The sequence below is a fragment of the Talpa occidentalis genome, unplaced genomic scaffold (assembly GCF_014898055.3).
Source record: "Talpa occidentalis isolate TD23 unplaced genomic scaffold, MPIMG_talOcc4v2.1 talOcc4.11, whole genome shotgun sequence".
Classification (NCBI taxonomy): Eukaryota; Metazoa; Chordata; class Mammalia; order Eulipotyphla; family Talpidae; genus Talpa; species Talpa occidentalis.
Window position 1 is genome coordinate 50,851,574 of NW_023601104.1, and position 13,812 is coordinate 50,865,385.

The 13,812-nt window shown below is 37.5% G+C and overlaps 1 protein-coding gene across 5 annotated transcripts in view; it reads left to right on the forward strand.

Annotated features, from left to right (window-relative positions):
* PRORP (protein only RNase P catalytic subunit) overlaps positions 1 to 13,812 on the forward strand; it is a 132,470-nt gene that overhangs the window by 2,295 nt on the left and 116,363 nt on the right. For all 5 annotated transcript variants that reach the window (XM_054689878.1, XM_054689879.1, XM_054689880.1 and 2 more), the window contains exons 3-4: positions 650 to 697; positions 1,403 to 1,535. In XM_054689878.1, the coding sequence (XP_054545853.1) occupies positions 650 to 697; positions 1,403 to 1,535 (181 nt within the window). The remainder of the gene's footprint in view (positions 1 to 649; positions 698 to 1,402; positions 1,536 to 13,812) is intronic.

Sequence of the window (13,812 nt, forward strand, 5' to 3'; positions counted from 1 at the left end):
TCTTTTTTTTAAAAAAGATTTATTTATTTATTTATACAAGCACTGGGTACAGTCAGAAGCGTGGGAGGGTGAGAGAATTCACCAAGCCAGAGCAGGGAGCAGAGCAGGCAGAAGGACTGAAGTACACTGCTGAGGGGAGCAGCGGGCGGCAGGAGAGGTCTGTGTGCCATGTGGGACTCTACTCTGGTGGCCGGGGAGCAGCCGGGGATCGAACCAGTGCTGCAGAGGCTGCGGGCAGCTTTGCAACCCAGTGTTCAACCGCTGTGCCACCGGGGAGACCCTAAGATGGTAATTTAGAGAAGAGAAATTAACTCTGGACAGAAACAATCTCTGGCAACCTTATGGAGAACTTTAGGATTGAGTTTGATTCAGAGGTAATAACTACTGTTAGCTGCTTTCTGTATAGGTTTTCTGAAGGTAGATTTAGACTTGATGTGTGTTGGATGATCAGAGGAAAACCGAAAGGAAAAAGAAAATCCAAAGTAAGATAGCATTAGCTCCTTAGCCCCATAACAGTATAGCAACCACTCTTCTAATTAAGGCATTCTAGGGAAGTATGTCTTGCTTAGAGAATTTCTAAATACAGTGAATATCTTTAGGCTCAGTAAGAATCTGAACTAATGATTTGTTTCTACAATCTTTTTTGTAGTATTCCTGGAGAAAAATGGAAAGGACAATTTACCACAATCCAAGAAAGGTAAGGCCAATATTTTAATTTCAACTTGTTTGATTCAGCTGTAGTAGAGGCTACCACTTATAAAAAAAAAAATTAGAACACCTTAGAGATAGGATAATTAAAAGTTAGTGTACCTGGGCCTCCCCTGGTGGCGCAGGCGGTTGAGCACAGCAGTGTGAAGCTGTCCGCAGCCTCTGTAGCACCGGTTCTATCCCGGCTGGCTGGCCGGTAAGGGTCCCACATGGCGCGGCAGACCTCTCCTGTCTCGCCCACTTCCTTCAGCAGTGTATTTCGTCAGTCTGCCTGTTCTGTTCCCTGCTCTGTTTCTGGTGAATCCTCTCACCCTCCCGCCCATCTTGCCTGTACTCTGGTTCTTGTATAAATAAATAAATAACTCTTAAAAAAAAAAAAAAGTTAGTGTACCCAAGGAAAAAAGCCATGTTTGTGTATGAAGAACTTGTAGTGCTCATTGTATTCCTATAGGTGCTGTAACTGCTCTGTAAAGTCTTAGACATATTTCCCCCTAGAGATTTGGGGCCCATCTGTTTTAGGAATGACTTTTAAAACTGTCAGTTTTACAAAAAGTCAGATGCATATGTTGATCACAAAGGTTACAGTATTCTTTTTAAATTGCCTTTCAATCTCCTCATGTCCTAGGATTATTTGTTTTAGAAAAAGCTTTTTTTTCCTCAGGGTATTATTTAACACAAACAATTGTAATTATAGTGGTCAATGTTTGGGCTGTGGAAAAACTGTAGAGTCTATTCACCTGAGTCCAGAAGAGTATGCCTTTCTCAAGGGAAAAATCTTGAGTGATGTGATAGATGGAGGTGACCAGTACAAAAAGACTACACCTCAGGTGAGTCTGGAATAGCTTTTATCGTACGTTTTGGTTGCTTGTCTAGAGGAGGGGTGGGCAATTTTTTTCTGCAAAAGGCTAGATTGTAAATATTTTCAGCTTTATGGTCCGTATGTCTCTGTTGCAAGTATTCTACTCTGCTATTGTAGTGAAAATAGCCACACACAATACATAATTGAATAGACTTGGCTATGTTCCAGTGAAACTGGATTCATTAAATATGTGGTGGGCTGGATTGGGCTGCTGCCTGTAGTTGCCAACCTTTAGGAGAGATTGCTTTAGAACTTCAGAAAGTAAGTGGGTTAGACTACCTCCCATATATTAGAATCAGTCCTATTAGAGTTCATCTGGGCATAAGCACACTTAAAACAAAAAAGATAGATGCTTTTTTTTTTTTTTTTTTTTTTAATAGAGGCATGTTTTTATTCATTTATTATTTATTTGTTTGTTTGTTTTTGTTTATACATGCACTGGGTACAGTCAGAAGCACGGGAGGGTGAGAGAATTCACCAGAGCCAGAGCAGGGAGCAGAGCAGGCAGAAGGACCAAAGTACACTGCTGAGGGGAGCAGCGGGAGGCAGGAGAGGTCTGCGCGCCACGTGGGACCCTCCTCTGGTGGCCGGGGAGCAGCCGGGGATCGAACCGGCGCCGCAGAGGCCGCGGGCAGCTTCGCAACCCAGCGCTCAACCGCTGCGCCACCGGGGAGGCCCGATAGATGCTTTTTTAAGTGATTCTAGAAAACTGCAATAAATTTCCATGAAAACATTATAGTTTCTTACAACTTCTCTAGTCAAGAGAATTTAAGGTAACTTGGAAAAATTGTTTCCAAGGTTTCTTAATATTGAATTTGATTCTCTAAATCATTAGTAATAGCTTTATTTTGCAAATCTTCAGTACTTTATGCTGATTCATTAAGTGTAAGCTGAAGAGGAAAATGCTTTTTTTAAAATTTTATATATTTTTTACATCATTTTTCATTTTTCCACAATGTATGCATTTTCACCTTGGTTATAGTGCCATACAATTCCTACCACCCTTGTTTTGATCCAATTCCCTTCTCCCCCCGTAGTGTATCTCTGGTTTATAGTTGCTTGTTGACTTTGATTTTTACTTTACTATAATTAGTATTTTTCCTCGCCCCTTATTTAGATTTTCTAAATTTCCTGCTACGAGTGAGACCATCCGGTATTTTTCTTTTTCTTTCTGGCTTATTTCACTGAGCATGATCGCTTCTAACTCCATCCATGTTGCTGCAAATTGCATGAGTTTATCTTTTTTGAATGCTGAGTAATATTCCATGGTGTATATGTACCACATCTTCTTGATCCAGTCATCTATTTTTGGGCATTTGGGTTGATTCCATAGCTTAGCTATTGTAAATAGTGCTGCAATAAACATAGCGGTTGCAGGTACCCTTTTGAATTAATGTTTCTGTGTCCTTTGGGTAAATACCTGGGAGTGCAATTGCTGGACCATATGGAAGCTCCATCTCTAGTCGATTGAGGAATCTCCACACTGCTTTCCATGGTGGTTGAACCAGTTTGCACTCCCACCAGCGGTACAGGAGAGTTGTTTTTCTCCACATCCTTGCCAACATTTGTTGTTGCTAGTTTTTTTAATATGTGCCATTTTTTAATATTACACCAGTGAGAACTGGTGTAGAATGGTATCTCATTGTAGTTTTGATTTGCATTTCCCTGGTTACAAGTGATGTAATTTTTTCATTTTTTCATATACCTGTTGGCCATTTGCATTTCTTCTTTGAAGAAGTTTCTTTTTAGCTCTTCTGCCCATTTTTTGACTGGGTTATTTACTTTGTTTTTGTTGAGTCTTGTCAGCTCTTTGTAGATTTTTATGATCAGTCCTTTATCATTAGTGTTGTGTGCAAAAATTTTCTCCCAGTTGGTGGGGTGTCTGTTTGTTTTGGTTACTGTCTCTTTTGCTATACAGAAGCTCTTTAATTTGATGTAGTCCCAGCTGTTTATCTTTTCCTTCATTATCACTGCTTTGGGTGGTATGTCTTTAAAGATGTTACTGAGGTGTATGTCATATAGTGTTTCACCTATATTTTCTTCCATATATTTTATGGTTTCAGGTCTTACGTCTAGTTCTTTAATCTATTTTGAATTGGTTTTTGTGCATGGTGTGAGGCAGTAGTCAAGCTTCATTCTTTTGCATGTAGTGACCCAGTTTTCCCAGCACCCATTTATTGAGCAAACTTTATTTGCTCCATTGCATATTCTTTGCTCCTTTGTCAAAGATCAGTTGACTGTAAATATGTGGGCTTATTTCTGGATTTTCTATTTGGTTCCATTGGTCCGTGAGTCTGTTCTTGTTCCAATACCATGAAGTTTTGATTATTATGACTTTGTAGTATAGTTTGAAGTCTGGGAGTGTGATACCTCCATTCCCTTCCTTTTCTTTTTTTTTTTCCAGAAGAGCTTTGGCTATTTGGGGTTTTTGGTGGCTCCATATGAATTTCATCAATATTTGTTCTATTTTTTTGAAGAATGTCTTTGAAATTTTTATTGGAAATAGCATTGAATCTGTAAATTGCTTTTGGTAGGATGGCCATTGTGATAATGTTAATTCTTCCATCCATGAGCAGAGGATGTCTTTCCATTTCTTTGTGTCTTCTTCTACTTCTTTTAACAGTGTTTTATAGTTTTCTTTGTATAGGTCCTTTGCCTCTTTTGTTAGGTTTATTCCCAAGTATTTGATATTTTTTTTTTTTTGTTTCAATAATAAAAGGAATGGTTTTCTTGATTTCTTCTTCTTCAGATTTATTGTTTGTGTATAGGAAGGCTACTGGTTTATGTGTGTTGGTTTTTGTATGCTGCCACTTTACTAAACTGATTAATTTGATTAGTTTTTCTGTGGAGTTTTTGGGGTTCTCTATGTATATTATCATATCATCTGCAAATAGTGATTGTTTTACTTCTTCCTTCCCTATTTGGATTCCTGTATGTCTTTCTCTTGTCTTATTGCTCTGGCTAGGACTTCCAGTATTATATTGAAAAGCAGTGGTGAGAGTGGACATCCTTGTCTTGTTCCAGATCTTAATGGAAATGCTTTCAACTTTTCACCATTGAAAATGATATTGGCTATGGGTTTGTCATATATGACCTTTATGAAGTTGAGGTATGTTCCTTGTATCCTGAGAATTTCAAGGGCCTTTATCATAAATGAGTGTTGTACTTTATCGAAAGCTTTCTCAGCATCTATTGATATTATCATATGGTTTTTATATTTCTTTTTGTTGATGTGTTGGATTACATTGATTGATTTTTGGATGTTGAACCATGCATGTGTCCCTGGAAAAAAATCCTACTTGGTCTTGGTGAATTATCTTATGGATGCATTGTTGGATTCTGTTAGCTAAAATTTTATTGAGGATTTTTGCATCGGTGTTCATTAGAGATATTGGCCTGTAGTTTTCTTTTTTTGTGTTGCCCTTGTTCGGTTTTGGTATTAGTATAATGTTGGCTTCATAGAACGTGTTTGGTATTATCTAATCCTTCTCATTTTTTGAAAGAGTTTGTGAAGGATAAGCACTAGTTCATTTCTGAATGTTTGGTAGAATTCATTTGTAAATCCATCTGGTCCTGGACTTTTGTTTTTGGGGGAGGGTTTTGATTACCATTTCAATTTCACTGCTTGTAATTGGGCTGTATAGGTGTTCTATTTCTTCTTTATCTAGCTTTGGGTGATTGTAAAGTTGTAGGAATTTGTCCATCTCTTCTAGATTGTTGAACTTGTTTGCATATAACTGTTCATAGTAATTACTGATTATTCTTTTGATTTCTGCTGTGTCTGTTGTGATTTCTCCTCTTTCATTTGTGATCCTATTTATTTGTGCTTTCTCCTGTTTAGGAAAAATGCTTTTGCATTGGGGAAAGCCTACCCATCATCTCATTTAACCCTTACAGTCTCTTAAATAGGTACTATTTGTTACTGTAGTAAAATCTCTCTAGTAAAATCTAGGTCTAACTATCCTAAATCTGTGCTATTACTCTCTACTTAACCTCTCATGGAACAGAAAGTCACACTGGCAGTTCATAGTTCCACATATTCATGACAGCCAATTATTTGTATCATTAATGCCTTAGGAATATCTGCCAACTAAATTAAGATTTTAACTGATATATTTTCTTTTATTTCAGCTGAAGTAGGTGTTAGGATAAATGCATAGTTGTATGAATCACACTGCTGTTCCACTTACCATTTCTATTTGGGGGTAATGAATATTCGTCCCACTTTCCAACTTCTTCTTTTATAAAATTTCAACCTTCAGAAAAACTGTAAACAGCACAGTGGGCACCTACATACTCTTCATCTAGAGCAACCAATTGTTAATATTATGCCACATTGATTTTCCTCTCTGTGTATGTATTTTTATGAATCTATAAAAAGTAAATTATAGACATTATGACATATAACCTTAAAAATTTCAGTATGTATTTACTAATAAAAAAGTTCTATGTAATTAAGATTATTTTCCATCTTTACCCTTATCACATTTAAGAAAACTAACATTAATTCAGTGTTATCTAATAAAAAGTACACTTTCAGTTTTCCTAGCTTTCCTCCACCAAAGTGTAGTATATAACTTTACCCTCCTCTAATCCAGGATTCAATCAAACTTCATTTACTGCCTTTGGTTGGTATGTGTCTGAATCTAGAACAATCTCCCCTGACTTCTTTTATTTTTATGATGTTGGGGTTTTTTGAAAAGCCTGACTGGTTTTGTTTTATACTGGACTTCGCAAACTTTGTGCCTACAAGTTATGTGAATTTCTGGTTAAAATGAAAACTTTGATTAAGTTATATGGAGTGGAGTCTGAGTTTCTGTATTTTGAATAAGCTCTTAGGCAATGTGATTCTGGTTTTTGGACCAATTTGAGTATCAAGACTGTGGGCTCTCTAAGTGACTTACTGTGCTCATGCTCACTTCATTAGATTGGTAAAATGTTATTGGATATTCAGTGTAGGTGATACTGTTTCTTTCTTTTTTTTAAAAGATTTATTTATTTATGCATACAAGAATGGTGTACGGGCCAGAGGTGCGGGCTGTGAGAGGATTCAGAGAATTTACTAGAGCAAGAGTGGGGAACAGAACAGGCAGATTGACTGAAATACACTGCTGAGGGGAGCAGCGGGTGAGTCAGGAGAGGTCTGCGGCGCCATGTGAGTTCATTCCTGGCTGGGGATTGAAATTGTGCTGCAGTGGCTGCCATTAGCTTCATAGGTTGCTTCCCAACCCCTTGCGCCACCAGGGAGGCCCTGATGCTGTTTCTTTTTTTCCTTTTAAAGATTTATTTATACAAGCACTGGTTACAGTCAGAAGTGCAGGAGGGTGAGAGAATTCACCAGAGCCAAAGCCAGAAGCAGAACAGGCAGAAGGACTGAAGTGCACTGCTGAGGGGAGCAGTGGGCGTGGCAGGAGAGGTCTTTGTGCCATGTGGGACCTAGGCCAGGGATCAAACTGGAGCTGCAGAGGCTGCAGGCAGCTTCACAGCCCACCTCTCAACCGCTGTGCCACCAGGGGAGGCCCTGTTTATTTCTTAATGAATTACAATAGTCACATTATATCAGGTTGCTATCATTATTGCTTATGCTAAATTTGATCACTTGATTAAGAGATTGAGTGCCAGATATTCCAGTGTAAAGGAATTTAAAATTAATCTGTAGAGTAATACTTAAACAATTTGCAGATATCCTGTCATCCATTATCTTTTCACTCAATGTTTTTAGCATCATAGAAATGATCTCTACCTTTGGAGATGGCAAAGTGGTGATTTTCTAGTGATTTCATTCCTTCTGTGTTTATTACTGTTATGACTACTGGTTTATTAATACCAGTTTATTAGCTGGTATTAATACCAGTTTATTAGCTGGTGTTATGATATAAAAGGCATTTTCCTTTTTTTTTTCCTCATGCTTTTTTAATCATTTGCTATGTGACTATAAAGACTTTTAAAAAATTCACTGTTAGATGGCATTACCATTATAATTCTTTTTGATACTCAAAGTGTTCCAAATGTGGCCCATGGGAGTCCCTTCAGGCTAATTTCTGTCTTTTTTACACATCGTCAGTTTTTGAGCACTTCTGTGCTTTCCTAGCATAGGATTTCCCAGCCTCTCACTTTGAAGTGCCCCTGCAATAGTTATGGAATCACCAATTGAATACTTTTGTTTAATACTCTCAATAGCTAAACATTACTATAAATTCTGTTTCGTGAATAACACTTCAATTCAGATTAATAGAAGAAAGATTAGTTTTCTCTCCAAACCAACACTTTGAACCTAGAGCAAACCTTCCCCTTGGGTAATCATACTATCCAAGAGGATTTCCAGATTCCAGAGAATAGCAAATAGTAGTCATGTGTAATTCAAAATTAGCAAGTTAGCTCATTCACAAGTTAGCAAATAGTATTTATACTACTATAATAATAGTCATAAGTATATTTATCATAATTCACAAAGCAGCTGAATGTATTCACAGATAAATTGGAACATTTTATGTCAAGGGAAAGTATTTTTCTTTCCCCTTTCTCTGTCCTCATATCCTTCCTCTTTCCTCCTACATATCTCCACTCTGTATCCCAATTTTTGTCATTTGCCTTTCACTTTAAATTATTAACTTGCCATAGTAAGAACAGTTGCTCTCATTTATTTTTGAATTATTTTTAAAGATTTATTTATGTATACAAGAACTGGGGTGTAGGCCAGAGGTATGGGGGTGGGGAGGGTATGTGAGAGATGATTCACCAGAGACAGAGTAGGAAGCAGAACAGGTGGATTTACTAAAATACACTGCTGAAGGGAGCAGCAGGCGAGACAGGAGAGGTCTGCTGCACCATGTGGGTTAACTGGGGATCAAACTCATGCTGCAGTGGCTGGTGAGAGCTTGATAGAGCTGAGACTTTAACCCCTTGTACCACCAGAGAGGCCCTGCTAGCATTTATTACCTCATGTCAGGCATTTCCAGGCCTGTTTTATTCACAACACTCAGAACAGTCTTGTAAGGATATCACCATTTTGGAGATGGGGAAGCCGACATAATTAATGTATCCATGCTTAGAGAGCAAAGAAGGAAAACCTATGGCTGGATTGATTCAGGGTTTAATTTTTATGGTATTAGTGAAGCTGAAGGGCAGGGATGAATTCAGAGCACTTCTGGGAACTGAAATAGAATCAACTCTTTTTATGTTCTAGAAGTGAGGAATTAAGGAGAATGGATAAGTTAAGTGTATAGGTGCGCAGCAAAGAGTTTCGAGCATCTATTGAGACCTCGAACTTCTATTATGAGCCTGAGATAAATTGGTTATTTGAAGGTGAGAGAAGGTATGATAGCCTGAGGGAACTAGAGGAGAGTTTTAAGCCTTGGAAGTTGGGCGTTGCTACAAGAACACAAAGACTTTTTAAAATTCACTGTGTTAGAATTCATTGCCATCATTATTCTTTTTGCTGTTCAAGTTGTTCAAATTTGTCAAAGGATTGGGGAAAATATTGCTGGATGGGGCTGAAGTCACAACTGAGAATGGAGATCATACCTCTGTAATGGTATTGATCTGTAAGCCAATTTCAGCAGTCTTTGATCATCTGGATATAAGATCAGAGAAGTAAGATGGGTAAGATGATACAGAATTTTGTTAGTCTTGTACAGTTGAGGGAAAAGGGAAAAACAGTAGTGAAAGTATATGTGAGGAGGGGGGGCTCAATTACTGGACAGTGAAATCAAGGTTGATAGGAGGTAAAGATGGGTAGGAGCTAACAGATTAGGAGACAACAAAGATAAGGTGTAGTAGAGGCTCACTGAGGTTGAAGAGCAAGCATAAAGAATGTAAGTGGCAATCAGAAGGTTCTGATTAGTGTATATTACATTTAGATTTTAGAGCAAGAGTGGTCTGGAGTAATGATAAGGTCCTAGCTGTGCTTGTTAAGCAGGTGAAGAAACTGAGAACCTAGTTGGTCACCTATACCACTGTCAAGAGTGTCCATATGATAATTACAAGTAATAATTGCATCCACATTTACTTTGTGCCAGGCACTGTTCTTTGTCACTTAGGCTGGTGATGAAGACGGTGAGTTAGGTGCCAAATTCTTGATAAATATTGAGATATACAGGAGAATACAAGGTGATAGCAAAGAGGAAAAGTCAACAAACTATGGCCTGCATACCAAATACACCTCACTATTTTTAAAACTTCATTTTTTTTAACATAGCCACACTCTTTCATTTATGTATTATTTATGGCTGCCTTTGCCCTGCAGTCCAGCAGTATAGAGGGGGCCATGTGGCCTCCAAAGTCTTAACTGTTTACCATCTGGCCCTTTGCAGTGTAAGATTACAGACCCTTCATATAGAATATCATCAGCCTCAGCTGAGGTGGGGAATGAAGAAAATAGTGACCTTGAAGAGGCAGTGGGGATTAGGAAAGAGCCTCTCCTTTGTCCTTGGTCCCACAGCATGCTTTGAAAGAACGAGCAGCTACTGAAGAAGCATTGCTGTGGGTGCTAGGGAGCCATTGAAGTGTTTGAAGCAGAGATGTGGTGTGTATCTTTTAGAGAAACCTCTCTGGCAACTGAGTGGAAGGAGTTGAAAGGGTTAAGAAGCCTTTTCATGGTCCTGGTGTGGGATGATGAGAGAAGTGAAGGCCTGAACAAGGATAAGGAAAGAATAGCTCAGCTTTGAGAACATTTTAGAAGATAAAATACCAGCATTTGCTGTGACTAGAGTGATAGGAGAGGGACAGGATGATATCCAGGTTTTTGGCTTGGGTGATGGGATAGGCAGACTCTCACTCCTTATTTATTTTCTTCAATCCCCCTGGAGTGATACCATTTATTAGAAGATATGGGAGATAATACTTTAATTTCTGATGTATTGAATTTTAATGCCAGCAGAATATCCAGGGCTTGGGGTCCAACTTGAGAAAGAAAGCTAATGCTGGAGCTTTGGGATATCGTCAACATAGTAGTAGATTTAACCCTAAGAATGCCTGAACTCCTCTACAGAAGCAGAGGACAGAGTTCAGAAATTGGTGGGTGTGGGATAGGAAACCTCAATATAGGAAGGAATATCAGAGAAAGAGAAGTAAGAACAGTTTGAGCAAGACAGAGAGAATCTCTTCAGTGCAGTGTCACAGACAGGGAAAGAGAGGTCAACTGAGGATCTACAGGATAATTAAATATCTCTCCCATGTTTTATTAGCTTTTTTAGGTCATTGGTAAATTTTTAGCTTTTGTTTCAGATATTTGTTACTGTACTTAGACATGACAGCCAGCAGATGGCAACACTGTAACATGTAAAAGTGATTCTATTGTAGCCAGATCAAGCAGGTTAAAAGATTTGGTCAGCCTCTTTTAATATTAAACTGAAATATCTATGTCATTTTTGTTTAAGTCAGCTTAGTGATAGTAGGTAAACATGGGTACTGTATATGTGAATTGTAAGTCAGCAAAACAGAATTCCATAAAATATGTATGTCTGCTGACTGATTTAAATATGTGTGAAACTGGCCTCCCAGGCGGCACAGCAGTTGAGCGCTGGGTTGCGAAGCTGCCCCCGCAGCCTCTGCAATGCTGGTTGGATCCCCAGCCACTGGGTGAGGGTCCCACATGGTGTGCAGACCTCTCCTGCCACCTGCTGCTTTCCTCAGCAGTGTACTTCTTCAGTCTGCCTGCTCTGCTCTCCCCTCTGGCTCTGGCTCTGGTGAATTCTCTCACCCTCCCGCACTTCTGACTGTACCCAGTACTTGTATAAATAAATAAATCTTTAAAAAAAAATAGAATTTACAAAAAAAAAATATATGTGAAACTAATTGAGAGGATACTAGTAAAGATCAAAAAGTAAATTTGGAATTTTGAGAATGGCTACTTTAATATTAGTTAGAGATTTTCCTCTTATTTTTATTTGTTCTTAACAATAACATTAAATTAGTCATTTTTTTTTCATATTCAACTGCTCAGGTGTGAATTCTTTTTATTAAATAGGAGAAATTTAAATGTATGCAAAACCCCCTTGCTCAATGATTATTAACTCTTGGTCACACTTATTCATGTATACATCCACCCATTCCTTCCTTGTCTCTCAGATAATTGTGAAGCAGATCTAAACTTAACTATTTGTTATCAATTTATTTTTAAGCAGATTTCTTTGTTTCTCTTAAAAAATACTCCCATGTCACTTGGTATTTTTTCTTACAGATTAAGAAAAACTTTAGAACGGTAGTTCGCAAAAGTTTTGATCTTAAGACCCTTTTACATTTTTAAAAATCATAAAGAATTACAGAGAGCTTTGGTTTATATGGGATTATATCTATTGATAATTACTGGATTAGAAATAAATATTGAGAACTTTTAAAAAGATGTATTAATTTAGTTAAAAACAATATGAAAACTATTACATGTCAACATAACATTGTTTCTTGACAGTCTCATCCAAAGCAAAAAACTAGTATGTAAGGAGAGGCAGTATCTTACATATTTATAAATCTCTTTTATTATATGCCTTAATAGAGGACAACCTAATTGTTATATCTGTTGCTGTGTTCAATTTGTTATTTTGATTGAAACACATGAAAAAAATAAGTACTTGGAAAAGATAAGAGTGTTTTATTGGCATTTTCAGTTAATTATGATTTTTTTTTTAAGATTGATTTTTTTTTTTTTATACAAGAGCTGGGGTACAGGCCGGAGGTGCGGGAGGGTGAGAGGATTCACCAGAGACAGAGCGGGGAGCATAACAGGCAGACAACCAAAATACACTGCTGAGGGGAGCAGCAGGCGAGACAGGAGAGGTCTGCAACACCATACGGGAATCTCCCTGTCTAGCAGGAATCAAACCTGCGCTGCAGAGGCTGAGGACAGCTTCACAGCACTGTGCTCAACCCGCTGCACCACCGGGGAGGCCCCTCTTTTTTGATGTTATATCAAAATTCCATTGCACACTATTGCGAGTGGGAAGGTGGATAGTATCTTAGTATTATTGTAAAAATGATTATAGACTTACAGTTCCCTGAAATGGTTTTCGGGTCTTCAAATCAGTTTAAGATCAGGTACTCTGGAAATACTCTGCATTAGATGTAGTTCTCTGGAAATACTCTGCATTAGATGTAGTTCCCTGTTTTTTGTGTTTTAAAAGTTTAAGTGAAATTTATTTCCCTTAATTTGATTACACATATTAACAGAGGAAGTTTAAAACAAAGAACAGTCTCACTACTCAGCATATCTTCTATGTAGTTTCTTCTCTTTCAGTTTTTATTGAAATATATTTTATCATTTTACATTTTATCATTTTACTTTCTAAAATGGAATTCTTTTTTTCTTGTAAAAATAACATTTATTAATTATTGAAAAATTCAGTCAAAATAGACAACTCTAAAGAGGAAATAATAGTGCACTGTAGTTCTCTCATTTTGAACTTCTAACGATAGCAGTTCTCCATAATCCTGTCATTTCGAAAGTCTTAAAACTTTAATGACTTGGGCTTCTGTTTTCTAAAAAAGAAATCAGAGGAAGATTTAATTATGGAGTATTTTTAATTGGGTTTTTTGGTTCTGCTTGATAGTATCTCTTTAGTTAATTGACAGAAGGGAGGCCTCCTGGTGTTTCTCTAACGTCAGTTTAAAGACAGCACATATGACCCAAATGAAATGTCAGTATAAGAACTGGTCTAATGTAGGTTGTTTTGTGTTTTGTGTTTTTTTTTTTCAATTTGGAATGGCAGCTGCTTACTATGAAAGATGTGAGCTAACTGAACTCTTCATCACAGTCTTCAGAAGCTGCTCTCATTTCCTCTGGGTTTGAAGATCTCTAAGATCTCCACACACAAAAAAATGTTGTGTGGTAAATGGCAAACTTGGGAGTTTGATAGTTTAAAAAAAACAGAGCAAGGAATTTAATTATTTCATCATTTAAAAGCCCAGTATTTTGAAGTCTATTTATTTATAAAAGTCTGCTAATAAGTAAATAGTCCTCAACTTATGACCATTTAACTCAATGCATACTTAATCATTGATGCTATTCCCCATTCTCTCTTCAACTCCACAATTAAAAATTAGAGAATAGGTATGTGATCTGAATCTCCCAGGTGTACTGGTGCAAGAATTATGGCCAAAACTGTGAAACTTCTAGAAAAATCAATGTTTAAAGTACAGGAAGGGTAAAAATGTAAAAAGAAGCAGACTCCTTGAGGTGGCTTTCTCAACATCTAGTATTTATTTCCTTTGATTCTTCATTTTTCACTTTCTCTTATATAGCACTTGTTGAA